This window comes from Eretmochelys imbricata, chromosome 16 (assembly GCF_965152235.1).
Source record: "Eretmochelys imbricata isolate rEreImb1 chromosome 16, rEreImb1.hap1, whole genome shotgun sequence".
NCBI classification, from domain to species: Eukaryota; Metazoa; Chordata; order Testudines; family Cheloniidae; genus Eretmochelys; species Eretmochelys imbricata.
In genome coordinates, this window is record NC_135587.1 from 17,543,620 (window position 1) to 17,565,282 (window position 21,663).

The 21,663-nt window shown below is 44.3% G+C and overlaps 2 protein-coding genes across 2 annotated transcripts in view; one reads left to right on the forward strand and one right to left on the reverse strand.

Moving 5' to 3' along the window:
- TTF1 (transcription termination factor 1) overlaps nucleotides 1-21,663 on the reverse strand; it is a 250,404-nt gene that overhangs the window by 111,354 nt on the left and 117,387 nt on the right. The window lies entirely within an intron of this gene.
- Nucleotides 1-21,663, forward strand: part of NTNG2 (netrin G2) — a 65,850-nt gene that overhangs the window by 10,754 nt on the left and 33,433 nt on the right. Inside the window, exon 2 of the mRNA XM_077836253.1 lies at nucleotides 14,323-14,966. Within this exon, the coding sequence (XP_077692379.1) occupies nucleotides 14,323-14,966 (644 nt within the window). The remainder of the gene's footprint in view (nucleotides 1-14,322; nucleotides 14,967-21,663) is intronic.

Sequence of the window (21,663 nt, forward strand, 5' to 3'; positions counted from 1 at the left end):
AGAGACTAACCAATTTATTTGAGCATGAGCTTTCGTGAGCTACAGCTCTGTCTAGAGCTTAGCAGATAATTGATTTTTCGGTTCAGTAGCTGAACCAAAAATAGTTTAATTTCAATCCAAAACTGATTTAAAAAAAACTAAATGGTTGGTCTAGAAAATTTTGAAACAAACAGTTTGACTTTCAAAAAAAAAAATTCCATCACCATTATTTTAGAGGAAATAATTGGACCAATTCATGAATAGTTTTGGTCGCCCAAAACAATTTTTTGGTGAATTTACTATTCACCAAAACAGTGTCACTAATGACTGACAGTAACACCTCTGAAGTCCAATATGGCCATGAATTTGTGTTAATACTTCGCCTTTTAAAGAATATAATAGCTATGTAATTCTGCTGGAATATTTCTTACATAAAACAGAAGTACGTGCTAAAGTGCCATACACAGGAGCCATGATACTAGGCCAAAGGGTCAGAGTGGTGGTCGCTCATGTATCCATCATTTTGATATGAGCTAAGTTCCCTGCATGAAGATTTGCTGAGAGAATCCCTGCCAGCCTTTTTAGGAACTCCACATCAGTTCTCAGCTCACCTCCCCTACCCCTTTCCACCCTTACCCCTGTGTCCTGCCCTCCCCCATTCAAATTATCTAGGCCTTTTTTTACATAATAAAATATTAATGTCAGCATAGACAGTCTCTCTGCAAAGGCTGCGTGTATTGAGCTTACGAGGCGTATAAGCTTTTAAAGAGCAGGACACTTTTACTACTTCCTAAGCATTTTCTTAGTCTTGAATCAATAATGCACTTACTATTCAGTGTGTGGGTCATTTTTATTGTGTTCCTTCTCATGCTGTGTGTGCATATGCACATGCACACCCGCGTGATTTATCGCCACAGCCAGATCCAGGCCCCAAATCTGTCAGGGGCTTGATTGGGGACAGAGGCCAAGAAGCTAACTCTTGGACACAAGCATTGGGGAAGGGAAGAGGGGAGAGAGGGTAGCAATAATTCCCCCCAGCAATTTGTCAATGCAAGAAGAGAGAACCAGGAAACATATGAATAAAGAGGTGCTGAGAACATTGGGTTAAATCTCCCTCAGCTTCTTTGAATGTATACGTATATTTATCTCAGATACGGTTTCTGATCACTTTGCTCCCTGTTTGTTTGGAGGATCTTGGACTGTAGGTCACTCTGTTAATCCACAATCAAACTCACAAAACAAATAGAAAAGGAGTACTTGTGGCACCTTAGAGACTAACGAATTTATTTGAGCATGAGACACGGCTGTTACTCTGAAACAAAACAAATAGTCACTGCTGGCAATCCTGTGTCTGAGATCTTAGCCTGCCTGTGGTGGGTTAGGTGGGTAAAGAGGTAAGGTAAGGCAAGGCTGTGGAGGTGAAAGGACTGTATCTGATGGTGATGGGATTATCGGTTCAGAAAGAAGGAGCTGTTCAAAAATTATTCCCTGGAAGCTGGGGCTGCGTGTGATGCATGTATTTGCCCGGTGCAAAGAGGAGATTATCTTCTTAAGAATGGAATTTTCAGCACAGAGAACTGTTAACCCCTGCCTCCTCAAAGCATAATATATACCTCTGCCCAGACCTCTAATGATGTGGGGAAAACACGAACTACATATCTTTGAACAATCAGCAGACAGACACAGGGCCAACTTTGGGGAGCCCAAAGCTGCAGCCCATCTATTCAGGGCCCTAGAAATACCAGTGTCAAGCTGTCTTTAAAATAAAGTTTCTAGCCTTTTTTACTATGAAGATAAATTGTTCACTAGGGTTGAAAGTTTACATCTTAAAATGTTGTCACTGTGATACTCCGCCCACATGTAAATTTCTAGGCAGTGTGTCCTAGTGGGTAGAACACTGACCTGGGACTCAAGAGACCTGGGTTCTGTTCCCAGCTCAAACACTGGCCTGCTGGGTGACTTTTGGCAAGTCACTTCACTGCTGTGTCTCAGTTTCCCCATGAGTAAAATGGGGATGATACTGCCCTCCTTTGTAAAGCACTTTGAGATCTACTGATGGAAAACACTACAGTGGAGCTGTGACAGACCTGTCAGAATGTTGGTTAAACTCCTTGCGTCACTGGGGTGAGTGCAGATTTAAGAGGAAAGATAAAAGGGTTTTATTCTGTACCCAGTTCTGTGACGGCAGAAACATGACCGTCCAGCTTTGAATATGAAGACTCTCAGTCACTCCTTTATTGCCAATGGGAAGAGCAAACTCTTTGTTCTCTGTCTTAGCTAGCTCAGTTGACCCTGGTACCACGCCTCATATAACCTTGGCAGAGACAGTTCACCTCTTTATCCTCATGAGGTGGACGTACTACTGAGTTCTAGGGAACGTTGTCTCTTGGTTAGAGCAGGAGCAGAGATTTTAGGGTTCTATTACCAACTCTGACCCTGACTCACTTTATTAGGGCCAGTCACTTAAGCCAGAATCTTCTAAAGTGGTCTCTGATTCTTGGATGCTTCAATTTTGGGGTGTCCAGCTGTAAACCTCGTAAGGGGCCTGATCTTCAGAAATTCTAAGCACCCAAAAATCCATCTGAAGTCAGTAGGAGCAGTGAGTGCTGAGCAACTCTGAAAATCAGAGTACAACCTGTCTTGAGTTGGATATCCAAGATCAGGGGCTGCTTCTGTAATGTTGGGCCTTAAGTCTTCTGAGCCTCATTTCCCCAGTCTGTAAAATGGGTACTGTGCCTATCTACCACACAACTATGTTCATAATTATGAAGCTTAATTATCGTTTGGAAAGTGGTTAGAGATGTTGGGCTGAAAAGAGTGCACCATATTATCAGCAGTAACTGTCGAATACCGCTGGACTATAATAAAGCACTAACAAGATCCTTCTAGAATTCACAATATAATAGATTGGAGGCGGGGGGAAGGAAACAAGTAGCCTGGACATATAGGTTGAATCTTTTCTATTTCTTTCCATGGTAAGACAGGCCCAGGGGAACACATGGGGCTTGGATGAACTGCATGCGATTGACAGAATAAGTATATCTGCTTCAAGACAAAAAGGGGTGGGGGTGGAAGCAAGATGTCTTACTAGACATATCCCGGCTTATGATTACTAAGGGCTGTTTTATTCAGACAAAGTGGTGTCTGTTTCTGCTGACTCATGGAATCCTGAACAAGCACACAGACAAAATGTTTCCTAATGCCCCTTGCTGAGGAGTGACCTTGCACTCAGACAACCTTTGATTGGGAAGAAATAGAAAAAGAAACCGAGGGGGGGGGGAAGGAGGGAAGAATAGGGAAGAGTGCAATCAATTGCGAAAACCACAGGAGCGGGGGAGGAGAGAGGATGAGTGACATGAGGGTGAGCCAGAATTAGAAGCATCTCTGTACAGGGACCCCATTTCTACTGTGTTAATAATTCATACCAGCTCTGACTTTTCTTACCAACAAACAGGAAACAGCTTGTTAGTAAGGACATTTTTTTTCGCCCCTTTGCTTTCTCTGCCCTGAGACGAGCCCCTGGTGGCTAGTGCAGAGGTGGAAGGGGATGTGGGGAAGGGCAGAAAGGATGCAAGTTATGTTGCCCCATCCTTCCCACCCCTCATCTGCCTCTCTTCCCTAGTGCCATCACCTTAGGGAGAAGGCCAGATACATTCCTAGGAGGATGAAACTTCTAAAATGTGTCACATAACTGCTGACATCTCACCAGAATCTTTTCCTATGTACATGGCCATTTCCGAATTTCTCCTCAGAATGTTTGTTTAACATGAAAATGAATAAAAAGGCAATTTCTCCTCCATCTCCAGCTGTGCAGCTCAGGTTTCCTCGCTTTTAGGAAGTAAGTGAGGCTCTTATAGCTACAAGGTCATTTACAGGTGCACCTACCCAACCGGGTTTTCAGGGGGTTGTATTTTGCCCCCCCCTTACAATCTTCCGTCCAATCTACTGTATCTTCGGACAATTTGGAAGGAAAGGAAGAAAGCCTTTGGGTTTGTTTTTGTTTTTTTCCACAAAAAACATGCAGAAATTTTCCAGTGTTTTTTCCCAATGGAGAGACTCGATAACTTTAAGAAAAGGACAATTTTCCACTGAAATTTTCATTTAGGAAAAAAAGGCCTTTTTTATAAAAAGATTTTGAATGAAAAAATTCAGCCAGCGGGGCACACACATGCACTGCACACAGTCCTGGCTTCAATGTAATAATTTGTGAGCGGCTTCGTCTTTCCAAACCGATAATCCCATCACAGTCTGATATAGCCTCAGTCCCTTCCATGGCCTCATTATCCACCTACCCCAGCCAGAGATAGGAGAGAGGGCACAGAGTCAGCACCACCATGCCCTAACCTCACCCCATTCCCTGCCCCCAGATGCTCCCCCTTGCCTTTAAGAGCATCTGAGATGATACCAACATAACAATTTAGTTGAAGTTTTCAGAAGTCAGATAGCTTAGACTCATTTCCTTCTTTAAAGATGTCTTGCACCAGACTCAATACATGGCTCAGGATAGCAGAATTTCACTTGGCTGGCGCTACTAGGTCATGCTTTCTAACCTGATTCAGAATGGTGGTATGAGACCCAGTCCCAGTTCGTACTGGTTTAGCTACTTCTGTTTCAGGCATGTGTTTTGATCAACTGTAATTTCAAAACCAGCAATGATTTGAAGACTATGGGTCTTTCAAGTCTTCTAGCACTATGCAATACTTGATGGTTCAGAGGAAGATGTAAATATCCCCATGATGCACTTGGGTGAATTGAGCAACTTTGTATAGGGGGTGGGTGGAAATACTGCAGAACTGTTTGTTTAGTATGAGAGAGGTTCACCACATATACGTGTTAGATTATTTTCAAGCATCCAGATGCCTCTGCTGGCGAGTTATGCTGCTTGCCAGCTGTTAGAAATAATCTCTGAAAAATTAATTATAGCTGTTTCACCCATCTCTTCCCTCCCAAATGTGTGAAGAGCAAAAACTAATTGTCAGTGAAATATTTCCATTTCTCTGGGAATTCCATCCTGACCACTGGCAGGTTATCTGTTTATGCCCTGAAGCATGAGATGTAATTACCTACAAATGTAATTTTTGGTTATAAAAATCACCTTGTCCTTTCTTAAATCCAGACACAACATTTGACCCTATGAGTCAAAAGCAGCAAGAAAAAAAATATTTAACTAGGCTATTTTTAAATAAAAAATATTTAAGCAGCTGGTGTATAGTCATATTTTTTTATTTTTGAAAAAAAAGTTCTTTAATTAAAGCCAGCTGAAGATAGTAGAATAGTTTTTGATTTAAGGATCTCTGAATTTGGTGTTTGTTAATGATTCACATTTTCTAAGATTGTCCTACACAGAGCTGATTGAATAACTGATTTTTCAATTCAGTGGCTGAACTAAAACAATTCTTAAAAAAAAAAGTTCAAACCAAAACGGATTATTTTTCCTTGCCAAAATGAAAAAAAAAAATCATTTGGGGTCAAATGAAATATTTCCTTGGACCTGAAATGAAATTTGTTGCGTTTGATACCTGTGTTTCAAAATGAAACATGGTTTCAAAATGAAAAGTCAAAACATTTCAAAATGGATGAAACCACCCATTTCAGTGTTTTTTGGAAATTTAAGAATTTTTTTTTTTTGGCTGAAGCTGTTCACTGATTGCACCCCAAATTTGTGAATAGTTTTGGTGCCCCAGAGACCGCATATTTTGGCAAATTTAGTAGTCACCAAAAAAAAATAAAATAAAGATGCCCAGCTAAACCTTCATTGCAGGAGTGTCTTACCTGTAACTCTGATGCTGAATTGGAATCCCCGTCTCACGAGTCCCATTTTGGGGGTGGGATGAGGAACTCAGATAAAGGAAAGTCAAGCCCAAACTGGTCACTAAAAACCAAAGCTTCTCCTGGGCATTTCAAGCTTCGACAACAAAAAAAGAAAGTTGAGGAGTTTTTGTTTTAAACACTGAAGTTAATTATTTGGGAAAGGGGACAGATTGATTTCCTCTGCAACCAAAGTTCTCCGTTTTCTGCACAGACAATGGCAGTTCAGACTTCCTCCTTCACCAATCTACCTCAGACCTGTTCTGGGGCGCGGAGGAAACCATCTGTATGGATGGTGGAGTTCAGGTTCCATGGCCTACTCAGTGTTTTGCTCTCTCTGTTGAGACTGCCAATTATGTTACCAGTTATGGTGGACTTTTTGTGATCTCTGCCTGCTAGGAACTGGCCTGAGACAAACTTATTGTGCAAAGGTCACCGAGTGCTAAGAACTGTTGGTTGTTCGCTATCGACCTGCACCAGCTCTGAACCAGTGGTCTAGAGAGGGCAGCCCCATAATCCAGTATTCATTACCTTGATTTATCCCGTCTTCTAACTTTCTCCACCACGTATTGTTATAATCCTCCGCAGTTAGGGTTTTATAATGAAAGTGCTTAGAGAACCTTCATCAGAATGAAGGTCAGAGGCCTTATTCGAATTACAGGTATATGACACCAGGAGCCAAATTCATCCCTGGTGTATTTACATTGAGGCCAATGGAGTTTTATTTTGCCCTACTTACCACGTTACTAGATGCCCGATTAATGTGAGGCTCCATACCCAACTCATGGGGTGGGGGCGGGAGGACAAAGATCTGCACTAGGAACTAGCACAGGCAAATCGCTCCTTTGCCCCCTGAAAAGGGACAGAAAATAAAAGGAATGATGTTTGGGTGCCTGTCGAACACGTACAATATAATCAGCTGCTGTGAAGAGCACTTGGGGCTGGCAGAATATTAGTGCTGATAGGGCCTCTAATCCTAGGATTAATCTGGGGAACTCGGCTAAGTGTAAAGAAGAAAAACAGAACATCAAATGCACTGGAATGAAAATTTCAGCTTTATCCTGCAGTCTCCGAGACAAACAACTCCAACTTTGTGCTTCAAAGAAAAACAATAACCAACTGCATTAAATAGAATACATCTCTCTGTGCTTGTGAGCATATGTGAGAGAGACAGAATGTTGTTATGGGCGCTGTTTGTTTAAACCTTTCCGCAGCAGGAGCGGGCAGGGTAAATACACAGGCTGATTCATTAGTGCTCCTGACCATCTGCTCCTCAGAGCTTGGAGCTGAGGCTGAGCTCCGACTCCACAGGTCGGGTCAGAACGGGGTTTGACAGCAGTGAGGTTAGAGATTTACACATCTCCTGTGGCTGTTGGGTGTCAATCTTCTCAGTGATTGACAGGTTGCTTGCGGGGGCGAGAGGAAAGAGGACTAAAAGACACCCATGGTTCATCAGAGCACTGCTTGATACAGTAGAATGTGCTTTTGTAATGTCTGCTGCTCCTTGTGGCACTAATTGCAGGAAATCCAGTAATCAGGTGCAAGTGAATAATGTCTACAGTTGCCTTTGCAGAATCTGAATAAAATTTGATCCTAACTTAAGCACTTTGTTGCTGTCCTAGGCAAAACAGGGACATTGTAGACTAATCAGCTAATCTTTAAGATGGAAATCAAAGGCAGGGTCATATGGCACCCTACTAGAAGCATAAGGAGCTCTCAATTGTGTCATAAGGTCCTTAAGACACCTGAAGTGCAATCAGGATGGGCTAGTGGTGTTAAGGGGGGAGGACTGCAACCTGGTAGGAGAGGGGGTGAATGCAGTTAGCTGCAGTTATCTAGCTACCAATATCCACAGGAGGAAATTGCATACAGATTTCCAACTGTGTCCACCTCTGAAATTGCCCCAAATTGAAAAAAATTGAAGGCCACAGAAATTCTAATTCCTCTCAGTGATATTTTTCCTACAAAACACAAGTGTCTCCTATCGAAACTTCCAGATGTGTCCCTGATAAACCAAGAATCTTAGATTATTTTAGCTAAGAATCAATAAAAAGTCCCTTTGCAACTTGCTTTTATTAGTCCCTGTTTTAATTCAGAATATTGTCCTTACCTGCTTCCATAAACGGGCTCTGATCCTAATCCTTGTGTGTGTCAAATTTGCCCATCTACTGTCAGTTGTCACTAGCCTTCACTACTCTTTTCCTCTGGGCTTGATCCTGAGAGATGGCAAGCACCCACAATTCCCATTAGCTTCAGTGGGAATGATGGGTGCCGAGCACCTCATGGAATCAGGCCCTAATACGGAAACACTGCCAAACCTCTTCTTTTCTTGCCGTCAGTCTTTTGTCACTTTACCTATGGCCCGATCGTGTTCACTTTGAAATCAATTGGAGTTTTGCCACTGATTTCCAAAGGAGCAAAGTCAGACTTTTAGTCAGGTTCCTTCTAAACCTGCAGTTGATATCAGCTGCAGTAGGTGTGACTGAAATGCCTTTCATCCTAGTCCCTCTATACCACAGCTGTTTGCAGTACTTGCAACGAAATCTGAAAAGCCTCCAAAAATCTGAGGTTCTTGCTTTGTGTGTGTTGGTGTTGTAACACAGGTCTAGATTGGGGTGGGGGGGAAATCTACAGAACACTGAGGTTTGTTTTATTATTTGTCAAACAAATGCATTTTCATTTAGAAATTGTCCTATTTAAGAAAATCTTCCGTTTTTAAAATTCAAAACTTTATTTCAACGACCAATTTTAGTATCAAAATTGATATTTTGTCTCGAGGCAAAATCTTCCATTTGTATTAGTCACATTTCTTTACTATTATAGTACTTATTTTGTGAAAAGCAAAATTTGTGCCCTCTTAAAATGGCTGTGTTGACAATAACCCTAGCAATCTGACCCAGGAAGCAATTACATTACACCTGCATGGGGTTCCATTGACTCCAGTCACATTGTGTGAGCAGGCACAAGGGCCCAAGCAAATCAGATTGCAAGAACAGGACCATAATTAATATTTTGGATGAAATTTCACAATAAAAATGGGGTGACACTAATATTTGTATTTTTCACAGCCCAGCTCAGAATGTATTTGATTTTTTTTTTTTTTAAATATAGTATTTTTCCCCAACGAGGCTGTTAGTGGTTTTCTGTTTTGTTTTTTTCCTGGCATGGAGATCCACAGAGGGCTACATTTGTATTTTTGTGCAGCTTTCATCGTTCTCAACAAATGTCTGGCTTATTTAAAGCATTCAACATCTTAACAATAAATAAAGTAATTTCATCTACAAATATATATATATACACACACACACACACACTTTGTGCTATAATATACAAGTGGTTTATCTGGTAGAAAAGCAAACAACTTCCCATCTTCATTAAGGGCCAAATTCTGCTCCTATTAAAGTCAATTGCAAAATTTCCACTGACTTTACTGGGAGCAGGAGCAGGCCCTAAAAACTAACTGGTTTTATAGAGTTGTAGGGCTCTCTCATTTTGCATCCAGATTTTTTTTTTTATACCTTCCATCTCTCTTCACCCCAGTTGAATAACCAGTCCAGCTCCAGTGTCTTGTATTTATATTCTTTTGTATTGCCAGACTTTAATCTCTTTTTTCTCAGCTAGCCTCTCAATAAACCTGTAACTGGTTCTCTGACCTCCATGCCCTTACTCCTCTTGGTATTTCAGTACCTAAGCAGTTTCGTGTCTGATGCACAAGATCATCTGCCTATCGCTCACTAACTTGGATCATGTTCCCTCTTGATAGGTATGGTCTGAGGACTCAATTCTGCAAGGTGTTAGGCACCATCAACTCTAGTGCACTAAGCACCACTTAAGAGTTTCTCAGCACCTTGCAGGATCAGATTGTAAGTGATGTTTTCAGCTCCAGGGCATAATTTTTAGAGATGGATCCCAAATCCAAACCCTGGAACCAAACACCCTTACATTTGGGGTAAATATTTATCAGGCTTTGAACATTGCAGCAGGCTCCATCTCTATACTGGGCTGAAGCAAAACCTTGAATCTGAACTCACCTGGACTTTGAGGAGGTTCAGATCTGGATTTGAACAGTCACCGTAACCCATTTCTAGACAGTTCATGCTCTCAAGCAGATCTTCCAGATATAATAGCACAAGAGTGCCTCTAATTGGTCATTATAAAAACTGTACTCAGATTAGGCTATTGGAGTTTGCTCTGCCACCTTGGGGTGTGGTCTCACCAGCTAAACAGGGGTGGTATCATATCATTACACAACAGAAAAAATAGTGACCAAAATACAGCATACAAAATAATAGGAAAATGGAAACATCAGATTGCCATGAGAATAATCAAGCAGCCATGAATGGTAGCATGTGACTTAAAAAAAAAGTCAAATCAGCTCATGTAAGCCTTTTATAATGAAAGTGTAAATATCTTGAATCCTCAAAATAATCTACCTAGGGTCTCCCTGCATGCATGAGGGAACAGATACTGAAATAATACCTGGAATTGTTTCAATGGCACTTTTTAAATGATCTTCTCAGAACCAACACAGGAGCTAAAGGCTAGCCATCTGCTTCTGCTCTCCCCCTCCTCCATACGGAGCTGCAATCCACCTACCATTTGGAAATTTATTGAGTATCTCAAGAGACAGAACATCTTAATGAGCTTTAAAAAAACAACAACAAAGTTCATTGTAGGAGAGGAAGGGAGAGAGTCACTACCTTTGTGACTTGCTTGATGACTATTGTGAGGTTGTACCCAACTGTATGAGTGACTCACTACTGGAGTGCCCCTCTCATGGCTGGGCCTGGCATAGACGTTCTCCCCTCTCTAGCAGACCATGCAGACAGTTGCTGTAGCCCAGTGATGGTCCACCTATTTTCATGACTCAGCCCTCCAGCCAGGTTGCATTTTAGTCCAACCCTTCCAGTTTAATAGAAAGTCCAACAGAAATAATTGTCCAATCCCTCCATCCAGTCTGCCACCATCAATCCTGGGTCCAGTGGTCCCTATGCCCTTTTCTCAGGGCCCTCAAAAATGCTTGTCCCCTTACATCAGGGACTTCACACCACCTTCCCCAGTGGCTGGTAGGAGAACCCAGGCCTGCCCTTTTCACTGGGTTCCAGTCCAAGACCCTAAGACTAGCAGTCAAAGCTCACTCTACCAAACTGCTTGCTGCCACATCTTTTTCCCCCCGCTAAGCCTTTCCTTGGGCTCTCTTCCCCCTGCAAGAATCATCTTGTGCCTTCTATACCCCCTTCCTACCCTACTACCAGAAGAGTGACTACAGAGTTCCTCCCCCCCCTGCAGCTCCCTTCTTTTTTAAACTTCCTCTGTTTGCATCACCCAGCCCCTCCCCAGCTGGGTTTCATCATTAATTAGGCCTGACCCACCCTCCAGGTGCAACCAGGTGGACTCAATTGGCCTCTCCAGTCCACATTAACCCTTCCATCACCTGTGTGGGGTAAGCACCCCATCACCCCAACCTCCATCTTCTCGCATGTTCACTTTTCTTTAAACTATGTCTGCACGTGTCCTGTTACAGCATTTAATGTGCAATTAATAAACCTTATTGTATCTTCCACAGCTAGACTGGGCCCTGCACTGGGTACTCATTATGGGGCATAAAGTGAAATATGGACATCCTTCACACCCCTGCGTGGGCTATGCAGACTTTGGGTTCAGATGTATAGGAGTAAGCAGGCTACGCATCCGCTACTCCCCTCCCTTCAGAACAGGTGTGTGGGACGTGGGTAGAGTCTTGCTCCTCTTCCTCCTTCCCTAAACACACCAGCCCACACCTGAGTCAGTGAGATGGGCATCCTAATTTGCTGCTATCCTTATCCCAGCAGTAAATTGCTGCCCCCTAGAAGAAGGGGGAAGCAGGAGGAGAATAGTGCCTGTCAGAGGCACCTTTCTTTCCTTGCAGTGCTCCTGGGGCAAGACTGTTGTGTGTCACCCCATACAAAATGCTTATACCATGTATGTTTCTGTTTTGCAGTGATTTCATTGGTGCTGTTTTTGCATATTGTGTTTTCTCTTGCATTGTCCATATCCCTTGTTACGTTTTGACTCTGATGTTCTTTCCCCATGATGTTTGTCCCCTGTGTGAACCTGCCTGGTCACTACTTAGAAAAGAAGCCTCTCCAGGGAAAACCCAGAGGAAAGTGAGCCTCTGAGGCCTAGTCTACACTGAAAGGTTTGCTAGTAAAGCTACAGAAAACCTTTTCAGTGCCGATGCAGCTTTATGGGCAAAAGAGGGCTTTTTTCGACATTGCTTACAGAGAATCCCTGAATGAAATAAACCGTGCTAGCAAAATCTTTTTTTTTTAAAACCAGTATAATTTGTGTCTGCAGCAGGCATTTGCTAGCATAGAAATGTTGTTAAAACAAACAACAGCCCTAAAGGATATTAGGAAACAGACAAAAGTTTCTAGTGTAGACCTTGCCTTAGTGGCATTTTTCCCTCTTATATGGCTTACCCTTGTGTTAAGAGGCGCTTTGCTGCTATTTGTGCCATCTTTCAGATGAGAGGCAAAACCAAGGTACCAGGACTATTACCTGTTTGTTTGTCCCAGTAAAATAAATTAGCTGTCTTAGACTTAAAGGCCAGAAGGGACCATCGGGATCATCTAGTCTGACCTCCTGCATATTGAGGTTCTGTGGCCTGCACCTACCCTCTCCTGTAATAGACTCATAACCTCTGGCTGAGTTACTGAAGTCCCCAAATCATGATTTAAACCTTCAAGTTACAGAGAATCCACCATTTACTCTACTTTAAACCAGCAAGTGTCCTGGTTTCACGATGATGAAGTTTTGAGCGTACTGCAGCGGAACAATGACCCAATGCTAAATTTCTCCTACAGTTTCAATTGGATATGGGTTTCTTCATTTTCCATCAGCCACTTTCATATAGTGCTGCTGTGTATTAGTAAATAACTCCTACAATCCATCCAATAGGTGCCTGCATTTCAGTAATGAATGCAAGTAATTCCTCATTATAGGGAGTTGGATGATTGTGCTATATTATATCTTAAATTATATACCAGTATTCTATAAATATATATAGATATACACATACACACCCCCCCACAATGGAACATAAGCCTTACCATATGGGATCAGGCCCCTGTTCCATCCAACCTACTAGTGGCCAATGTATTTTTTCCCTTCAAAGGAAGATGGGGAAAACTATCACAAAACACTTGGCCAATTGTGCAGTGCTCTAAATTTGTACCTGACCTCTGCAAGTGAGTCTGAAGCATAGCATTGATTCACCTTATTCCATTTGCATAGATGCAAGTGTTGTTAAAAGGCAAGAAAATTACCCAGCACCTTTTGTTTTAAAGATTAGCTGAAGTGTCGATTTAATATCAAATGTCCTTTTACCAGGAGAAGAGTTTGTTAATCTGATAATTTTGCTCTAATTACTACTGTCCTTCTGTGGTTCCAGAGGCTTCTGTTTCTTTACACACAACTGGATCAAACCAATATTACTAAAGTTACAAAGTCAAGCACTCAAATGTTAAGAAATGCCAGAATTAAGGTTGCTTGTGCAATGTGAATTTAATTCCCTTGGGCATGTGCATTATGACACAGTCTTTAATTACAGACAGCCTTAATTCTGGCATTTCCTAACTTTTGAGTGCAACCTTAATAATGTTCCTTGTTCCTTTCTTGTAGGTTGTGTGAGAGATTTCCTATATTTTTGAAGACAAACTGAATAAACAAATTCCATCACGTGACATCACTGACACCCACACAGTTCATCAGCAGGGCTGGAACCTTTCGTTCCACTGCACAGAGTGTTGCCACTTGACTTAATGGAGTCAGTGCTAGCAATAGGGGATTCTCATCCACTCTGTGGGCCAGCACGGCAGGGGGATGAAACACACGCTTTGCCAGTGAGTTTCAGAGATAGCTGCTGACAGCAGAGGAATGTTGGGTTTCCTCCCTGGCTCTGGAAGGGAATGTGCTCTAGTGGGCATAGACCTCAGTGCCTGCCCATTCCCACCCACGCTTGACCCTTTCTGGCTCCATCCCCTCCATTTTGTTCCTGTCACAGTCCTGTCTCTTCCCAACCTCTGGCTCCTTGTCTCAGTCCCAGTCTCCTTGCCCAGCCAGTCCTATGCTGTCTCTCCAGTTTTATGTCTAAATTCCAATCTTCCCTCTCCCCTCTCTACCCAGTTCCAGTCTTCCTGCCCTGTCAGTCCAAGTTCCCCTTTCCTGGCTCCTCATCTGGTATGTCTCTCCCCTCCTCCGGTCTTGGTCTCATCCGGTCTCAATCATGGGCAAAACACCCACCTTTTCTCTTAGCCTTATCTTGAAAATGGCTGAACCATTTTGTCTGAAATTTTCCCAAAATTTCAGCCTGAGAGATACCCAGCATATCAAATTTCATCCTGAAGGGTTAAAATTTGGCAATGTTATAGGTAACTGGAAACAGGATGTTTGTCATGGGACGTGTGGGCAGCTTGAATAATAGTTGGCACTACCAGCCCCATCTTTAACAACACTAAGGCTCGCCTTCTTCTCTTATTATTGTTCATCTTCCAGGAGAACCCATACCTGTGCAGTGATGAGTGTGACGCTTCCACCCCTGACCTGGCCCACCCACCAAAGCTGATGTTCGACAAAGAGGATGAAGGGCTGGCCACCTACTGGCAGAGCGTGACCTGGAGCCGCTACCCAGAACCCCTGCTGGCTAACATCACACTTTCCTGGAACAAGAGCATAGAGCTGACAGATGACATTGTGGTGACCTTCGAGTACGGACGCCCCACCATCATGATGCTGGAGAAGTCCCTGGACAATGGGAGGACTTGGCACCCATACCAGTACTATGCGGATGACTGCATGGAAGCCTTTGGCATGCCAGCCCGGCGGGTCAGAGACCTCTCTACTACCAGTGCCAACAGGATCATCTGCACAGAGGAGTACTCCCGCTGGGCAGGCTCCAAGAAGGAGAAGAACGTGCGGTTGGAGGTGAGGGATCGCTTTGCCATTTTCGCTGGCCAGGACCTCAGGAACATGGACAACCTGTACACCAGGCTGGAGAGCGCTAAGGGCTTGAAGGACTTCTTCACCATGACTGACCTGCGGATGAGGTTGCTAAGACCGGCACTTGGGGGCACCTACGTGCAGAGGGAGAACTTGTACAAATACTTCTATGCTGTCTCCAACATTGAAGTCACCGGCAGGTAACAGTTACTATATCCATGTTTGTCTCTCTTCTTGGAGGGATGGGGAAGGGGACCTAGTGTTAATATCAGAAAGAACCCAACTATATGAGTTTGTCAACCCATCAGATCATCAACTCAGTATTTCTCCCCTTCCTCACCACTCTCCCAATTCAAGACAATATCAACATTCGAGCAGATGGGTGGCATGTCCCCTCACGGGATTACAAATGAGCCTCCTGAAGGGACTGTGAGAGTCTGCCATGAAGAATTGCTGAGTCCCCACACTCAAACACAATAGCCAATCTAGCAGCAAGAGCAGGAGATTAAAGAGTTGGGAAGTGGGTGTTCTGAGTTCTATTCCCAGCTCTGCCACAGACTTGCTCTTTGTCCTGGGCCAAGTCACTCAGCTCCCCTGTATCTCCACTGCCCCCCACCAATAAAATGGGGGTATTAATACCTATATTATTAGAGTGTTTTGAGGTTTTATTAATGTTATAAAACACTTTGAAATGAAAAGCTGCATAGACGTACAGGAGGCTCTCTGGTATGTAAACATAGACTTTCCTTCACTCCAACCAGAGGGATGGCATAATATATGTCAAAAAGTTGATCATCTTCACCCTGGAGCAAGGGATGCCTCTGAATATTGGGTAAGTTTGAGTTAGGTCAACAGCTTCCTCCAGCCCCTTCACTGATCTCCCTTCTTGCTAGCACTGCTGCTCTTCTGCCCATCAAACTGTCTGACCCCAAACCCATTTAGCAGCGCAGTCTATCAGGTAGCATAGTAGATTGTTGGGAAAGGCCAAACACCCACTCAGATGTGACCCGAGATTTAACTGTGTTAAAGGGATCACAAATAAGAGATTCATCTCCCGGGCTAGAGGGCTGGAATAGCATCCACTGAGAACCTACTTTGCCCTGCTGCTATATGCACACAAGTCTTCCAGTAACACCTCAGTCCTGCCCTTCATTAACCACGGCTATTATAGTCCCGAGCACTGACACAGCTCTGCCAATTCACCTCAGTCCTGACACCTACTCCGCTGCTATTCCAGCCCTTTAACACAGGACGACAGTCTCTGCCCTGAAAACCTTTCTAAGGTTGTCTAAGATAATGAGTGATATATGAAGGCTGGTGGAGAGGGATACTAGGCTCCAATCACTGAACTCCATTTCATTTATGATGCACGTCAAGATTTGAACCTGGCTCTTCAGAGATGATGGTCTACCCCACTGAGCCCCACACCCCAGGCTGTCAGTGTTTTAGTCACAAGAGGTCTTTGTGAAGTTTTATCCCACTGGCAATTTTGTTGTTTCCCTTGGTTTCAATGCTTATTTCTCTGTGCAATGCCATATGTTACGTTATGACATCAACCGAAAAAGCAAAGTAAGGTGGAAAAGTGCCGAGCTGGCTAATTTCCCATCCAGCTTGTGTGAGACTTGCAAGCAGGAGGGAAAAATTCCCACCCAACTAGCAAGGCTCTCAACGATCACCAGAGTGACAGAAGAGCATCTTGTATCATTTCCAAACTGCTTGCTGCTAAGACTTGCAAGTAGAAATGTTTGGGAGGTGCCACCGTGGTTGGGTTTTCTGAATTCATGCCCAGGAAAAGGAAACCGTGCAAAGAAATGAAAGCGTCCCTCTCTTTGGGAGTGGGGGACAGGGTGATGCAGGGAGCACAGTGCGTGCACTGTATTAGGGGAGAAGTTTGGTTCCCAGGTTCATAGCTGCCCTAATTCAGCAATGGGCTGCCAGTTTATTAGCAGGGGCTCCCACAAAAGTTTTCCCCTTTAGCTGCCAATGCAGCCAGTAACCACATACGTTTCTGCTCACAGGGAGCAACTGTGAGGGGCTGGGGAACCCATGTGTTTGTTTTTCCCTTTAAACAAAGATACATTCTCAGAACTATAACCCAGGACACAGGCAGCATCACCTGGGGCAGACTTTGAGCTGTCCTTGCTGGGCACAATCTGTTCTGTTCCAAAGGCAAAATAAATAAGTAAAAATCTGCCTTTCAGAAGTATTATTCTGAGCCTCTGGCAGGGATGACTGAGCAGTGTCCAGTGAGTGGGTGAGTCCATCAGATACAGGAAGTCATCCCAACTCTCCCTTCTGTTTGACGGTGGAATTTTAACCAGGGAGCTCCCCATCTGGGTGTCACATCCCTGCCCTTCCCTCTGCATTAGCAGATTTCCCTGTGGGAGAGCATGCCCTGCTCTCCTCCATGTCAGGCTTGTGGTGGAGAACGCGTAGGCAGTTTGAAACATGTGGGGAGGAGGGAAAAGAACAGAGCAAGAGAGAGAAGAAACAAAGGGACAGGGCAGTGGGAAGCTGAGTGACGAGAGGAGATGAGGAAGGTGCCTAGACCCTCTTTTCTTTTCCTTGCCCTTATTTTCCTCACAGAAAACAGTGAACACCTTTACTTCCCGCTCCATCTCCTGCCAGTATCTCCCTTTCCTCCTTCAGCCCACTTGGGGGTCCACTTCTCACAGGGTGCGCTCGCTGAAAGCTTGGTGTGGAAGCAGCCGGTGTGGTTACTGACAGCAGTGGCAAAGCCATGGTAATCAATTCACAGCTCCAGTAAGCACACTTTGAATGACTGTGTTGGCATGACAGTTGTAGGTGGTGTATCAATTCATTAGGTTTGGTTGGACTGTGGGGCCATGACAAGGTTGGAAGGGGTCTCATCTCTGAAAGGGGTAAATTAGGATCAAATACTTGGTGCCTTTGCATAATGACCTTTGGGTTTCAAAAATGTACAAAGTTTGTACCTGTTGTGTGGGCAAACCCAAGATCTAGTATTATTTATACAGCACCGTCAGTGTACGTAGTCCAACCAAAATGATCCTGCCCCATGGAGCTTACAATCCAGTTGAGATTTGCCTACTGTCCAATTATTCATCATAAGAAATGCTATAACCAAACACAGTGTATTTTACAAACATTAACTATCTAAGCCTCATAAACACCTCTTTGAGGCAGGCAAGGATTAGTAGCCCCATTTTACAGAGGTGGAGACCCAGCTAGAGAAGTCATGCGACCTGCCCAGGGTCACAGAGGAAGTTGGTGTCACAGCTGAGATTAGAACTCAGGAGTCCCTTGCTCCCACTTCCATACTCCGGCCACTTCTTTTTTCCCCTTGAAGACCCAAACAGCCTGGATCGAGCCCCTCTGGATGACTAGTAAGGCTGAGGAGTAACTGTGACTTCATGGGGCACTTCAAGGACAAAGGGCAGCTTGTCACAAATGTCCTGAGAGGTTCCAGCATTTTACTCAGGTGAGCAGGACTGAGTGCAAATGCTTCGGGAGTGATGTGTTTTTGTGAACCCTGAGCCATCCTGCAATCATTGAGCAGTGTAGTGTAGGGGACACCAAAGATATGCTCTGAGTAGGGCTCAGAGTAAAGCAGAAGGGGCTGGACTCCCCTCCCCACCCATTGTACTTGTTAAAATAAAGTAATTGGTATATAATATAAATATGCTGGAGCTTTTTTCACATTCAGTGGAATTGCTATAGCTGTTGAGACTTTTTCCTTCTCTTGTGCACTGCACTGGGTACTTCATTTGATATTTGCCCCTCCTTTCTGGGCTGCATAGCGTTCTCCATTGTGATATTTTTCATTCTCTCTGTTATTAAGAGGAAAGTAAATGAGACCTTCACAGCACGGAAGGTTTAAAACAAAATCCCAGCCCTTGTGTGGGGTTCCACTTACTCAATATTTGCCATTCAAGCTTCGGCTTCTGAGCGAGGTGCCTCAGCAGCTAAAGCCAGCTCTGACCCCAAACTTAATGAGATTAACTTTTGATTTATTTATTTGTTCTTTCCTCCAACAAGTAGAAGCCGCAGTGGGTTGTGTAATGCGTCTCTAGGGCTCACAGGGAAGGGGAGGGCGAAGAGGAGGGAGGGTTAGACTACAAATGACCAGTGGAAACTGCAGCACTATTTTAAGTAGGGGGACAATTATGGGTGGTTTTGTTTTTGCTTTTTAAGTGTCTGAAGAGCTCCCTCCTGCCAGAGCTGGCAGGCTGCCCATGCCTGCTGCAGAACAGTGGCATCTCTGCTCCCCTGGTCCCTCCACTCACCTCCAGTTAACATTTCAGCTGTGTAGGGTGACTTCACAAGCACACTGGCTTGGGTGCTTTCTGAGTACTCTGAGTTTTCCCTGGGCTGAAATCGGAACTGTTTACGCAGCCTCTTCTCCGCTCCCAGACTTTAGGCCTGCTGATAAAATGAGACCCAGCTTTGAGCTACCCTTGCTCTCCCCTTGTTCATGCTAGTAATCGCTCTGTCCTTTCCCCAAGAGGACAGGCCCTTTGTGGGTCAGATTGAGGGCGGAGAGGTAGAGGTGTCCCTCAGTCTGGCTTGCCCACAGCTGCCAGCTCTGCAACTGAAATGCCAAGAGGGTGGTGGGAGGAATTCTTGCCTGTTGGAGAGGAGCCATGGGTGCGTGGGAGGGAGTCTTCATCTGAATTGACTCCCTCCCCGCTAGTCCTGTGATTACTTCAGTTCCAGCCTGCAGGTTTTCACTGGAAACTAATCTAATACTGACTGTAAGTGAAGCTAATTAGGACGCAGGTATTTAAAACCAAATCAAACCCTGTGTACAGCTCAGCAAGGAAGGGTCACCAGATGCAAGTACGGGGGAAAAAAATCGATGAGAGACTGATATAAACACTGCACTGGAAAGAGAGATGTAGCTAAGAATACCCAGGACTGCTTCAGTGGGCCAGAAGGAGGAGGGGAGGGTATTGAGTGATTCCAGGGCAAGGGAATGAATCGCTGTGTGCAGAAAGGTGCAAGTGCATAGATAAGATGGTGTATAATGTTGAGGATCAGGAAGGGAGATTACAAAGGAAGAGGGAGACTATAATTACAAAGAAACAAACATTTTAAAAACCAGAAGGAAAAAAACTTACCTGCAATATGTGGGATCCAGTGACCTACAGATCTGGACAGCCAGTTGGATGAAGGTGGAACACTGCATGCTAGGAACAGCAGTCTCTGTGGGTTGCTCCTCCATATTACAAATGGGAGCAGCTGCAGTCTGCTGCAGTGGGTATGGTTCTGAGGCATAGGTGGCTTTCTGGTGGGCAAAATTTAGGCACCTCTCCTTTAATTAATAGTCCATCACCAAGTTTCAGTTTGAGTGGCCCTCCGATCAGTTAAGTAAGACTGGCAACTTTGACTCCTCTTGCAGACTTCCAGCATCTTGGTATAAAGTGACTTCGTTTCTGATACTGATGAGATTGGAGTACATCGAGGCGGCTAGCCAGTTTCCAATTGGCTTTAACAGGCAGGAGAAGAATTTGATCATCACTTAAACAAAACCCTTTGTCACCAATACAGCGTATGCCTCAGTGGAGCTTTCATAGATTCAAAGGCCAGAAGGGACCATTGTGATCATCTAGTCTGCCCTCCTGTATCACACAGGCCAGAGAACTTCCCCACAGTAATTCCTACAGCAGATCTTTTAGAAAAACATCCCATCTTGATTTTAAAAATGGTCAGTGATGGAGACTCCACCACTGTTCCAATGGTCAATTACTCCCACTGTTAAAAATTTACACCTATGTACTTCTGTCACCTAGACTTAGCTCATGAATTCAGTGCAGTTTATCTAATTCCTCTGCAGAACAGTGTGTTCCTGTTACAGATACTGTGATGCTGTTGGATGGGCCACCCCAGAACCCGTAGTCCTGCTGGTAGGTTACACAAATCCTCCTTCGGTCAAAAAGGCATTTCTGCAAGCTCCTGGGCTCTCCCAGCCAAACCTCCCGTCCCCAGCTTCTTTAGAAGAAAAGTTACCACAGGAACCTGACAAAACTTCCTGGAACAAGAGCAGGGCAGAGCTTAAAAGGACTCAGACTAATGGAAGCTGTTGGCCTCATTCTCACATCCACATTCTGTAGGCCGTACTTTTCCGGGGACCATACGTACCCTGGAGGAGAATGTGGGGCAATCCATGGAAGCTCTGGGTAGGCTTGGAGGTCTCCATTTTGTGAGGGCTAAGTGTGGTGTTGGCTGGAGCAGACTATTGACTCTGCTATCCCCCCAAGCGCATACATACGCACACAGGCACCCTTCTCTGTCTGCACCTTCACGTCACACTAGCTCAGCTAGGTCTGTTTCTCAGTTCACGTCTGGCAGGTTATTTTTACTCTCTCGCTCTTCCTTGGTGTTCTTTTTCTTCTTCCATCCTGTCCCTATTGATCTGCTGAGTAACTGGAGATGCACAGAACTTAGGACAGGAATAGAAACGAGAAAGCGCTTGGCCTGCATGAGTGTGGGCCCGCGCGCATCAGACGGGGTAGTGCGAGGGAGGGAAATGGAAAGACCTTTCCACACAGCTCTCTGTTCACAGCTTAGTTCTCTGCTCAGAACAGCAACCAACGCAGTTAACCATGTGAGATTAAATGAATGAGGCTCCTCGTCTCTTTTCCTGTGTGCAGAGTCACAGTGGGCTCGTCAGGCAGGTGAGATAGAAAAGGCCACACTCTACTCCTATCACGCAGCATCTCTTTGGAGTAATTTTCTCCTCTCTGGAATGTCAGGCACAGCAGCATTCACTAGGGCAAACTCCATCCCAGAGGGATTAATGAGCAGTAATTGAAGTTAATGTGGCATAGCCAGGACACAGATTCAGTTATGAGAAATCAGATTTGAGAGAAGTGACTCAATTTCAGACTAATTAACAGATTCCTCTTTCTTCCTCTC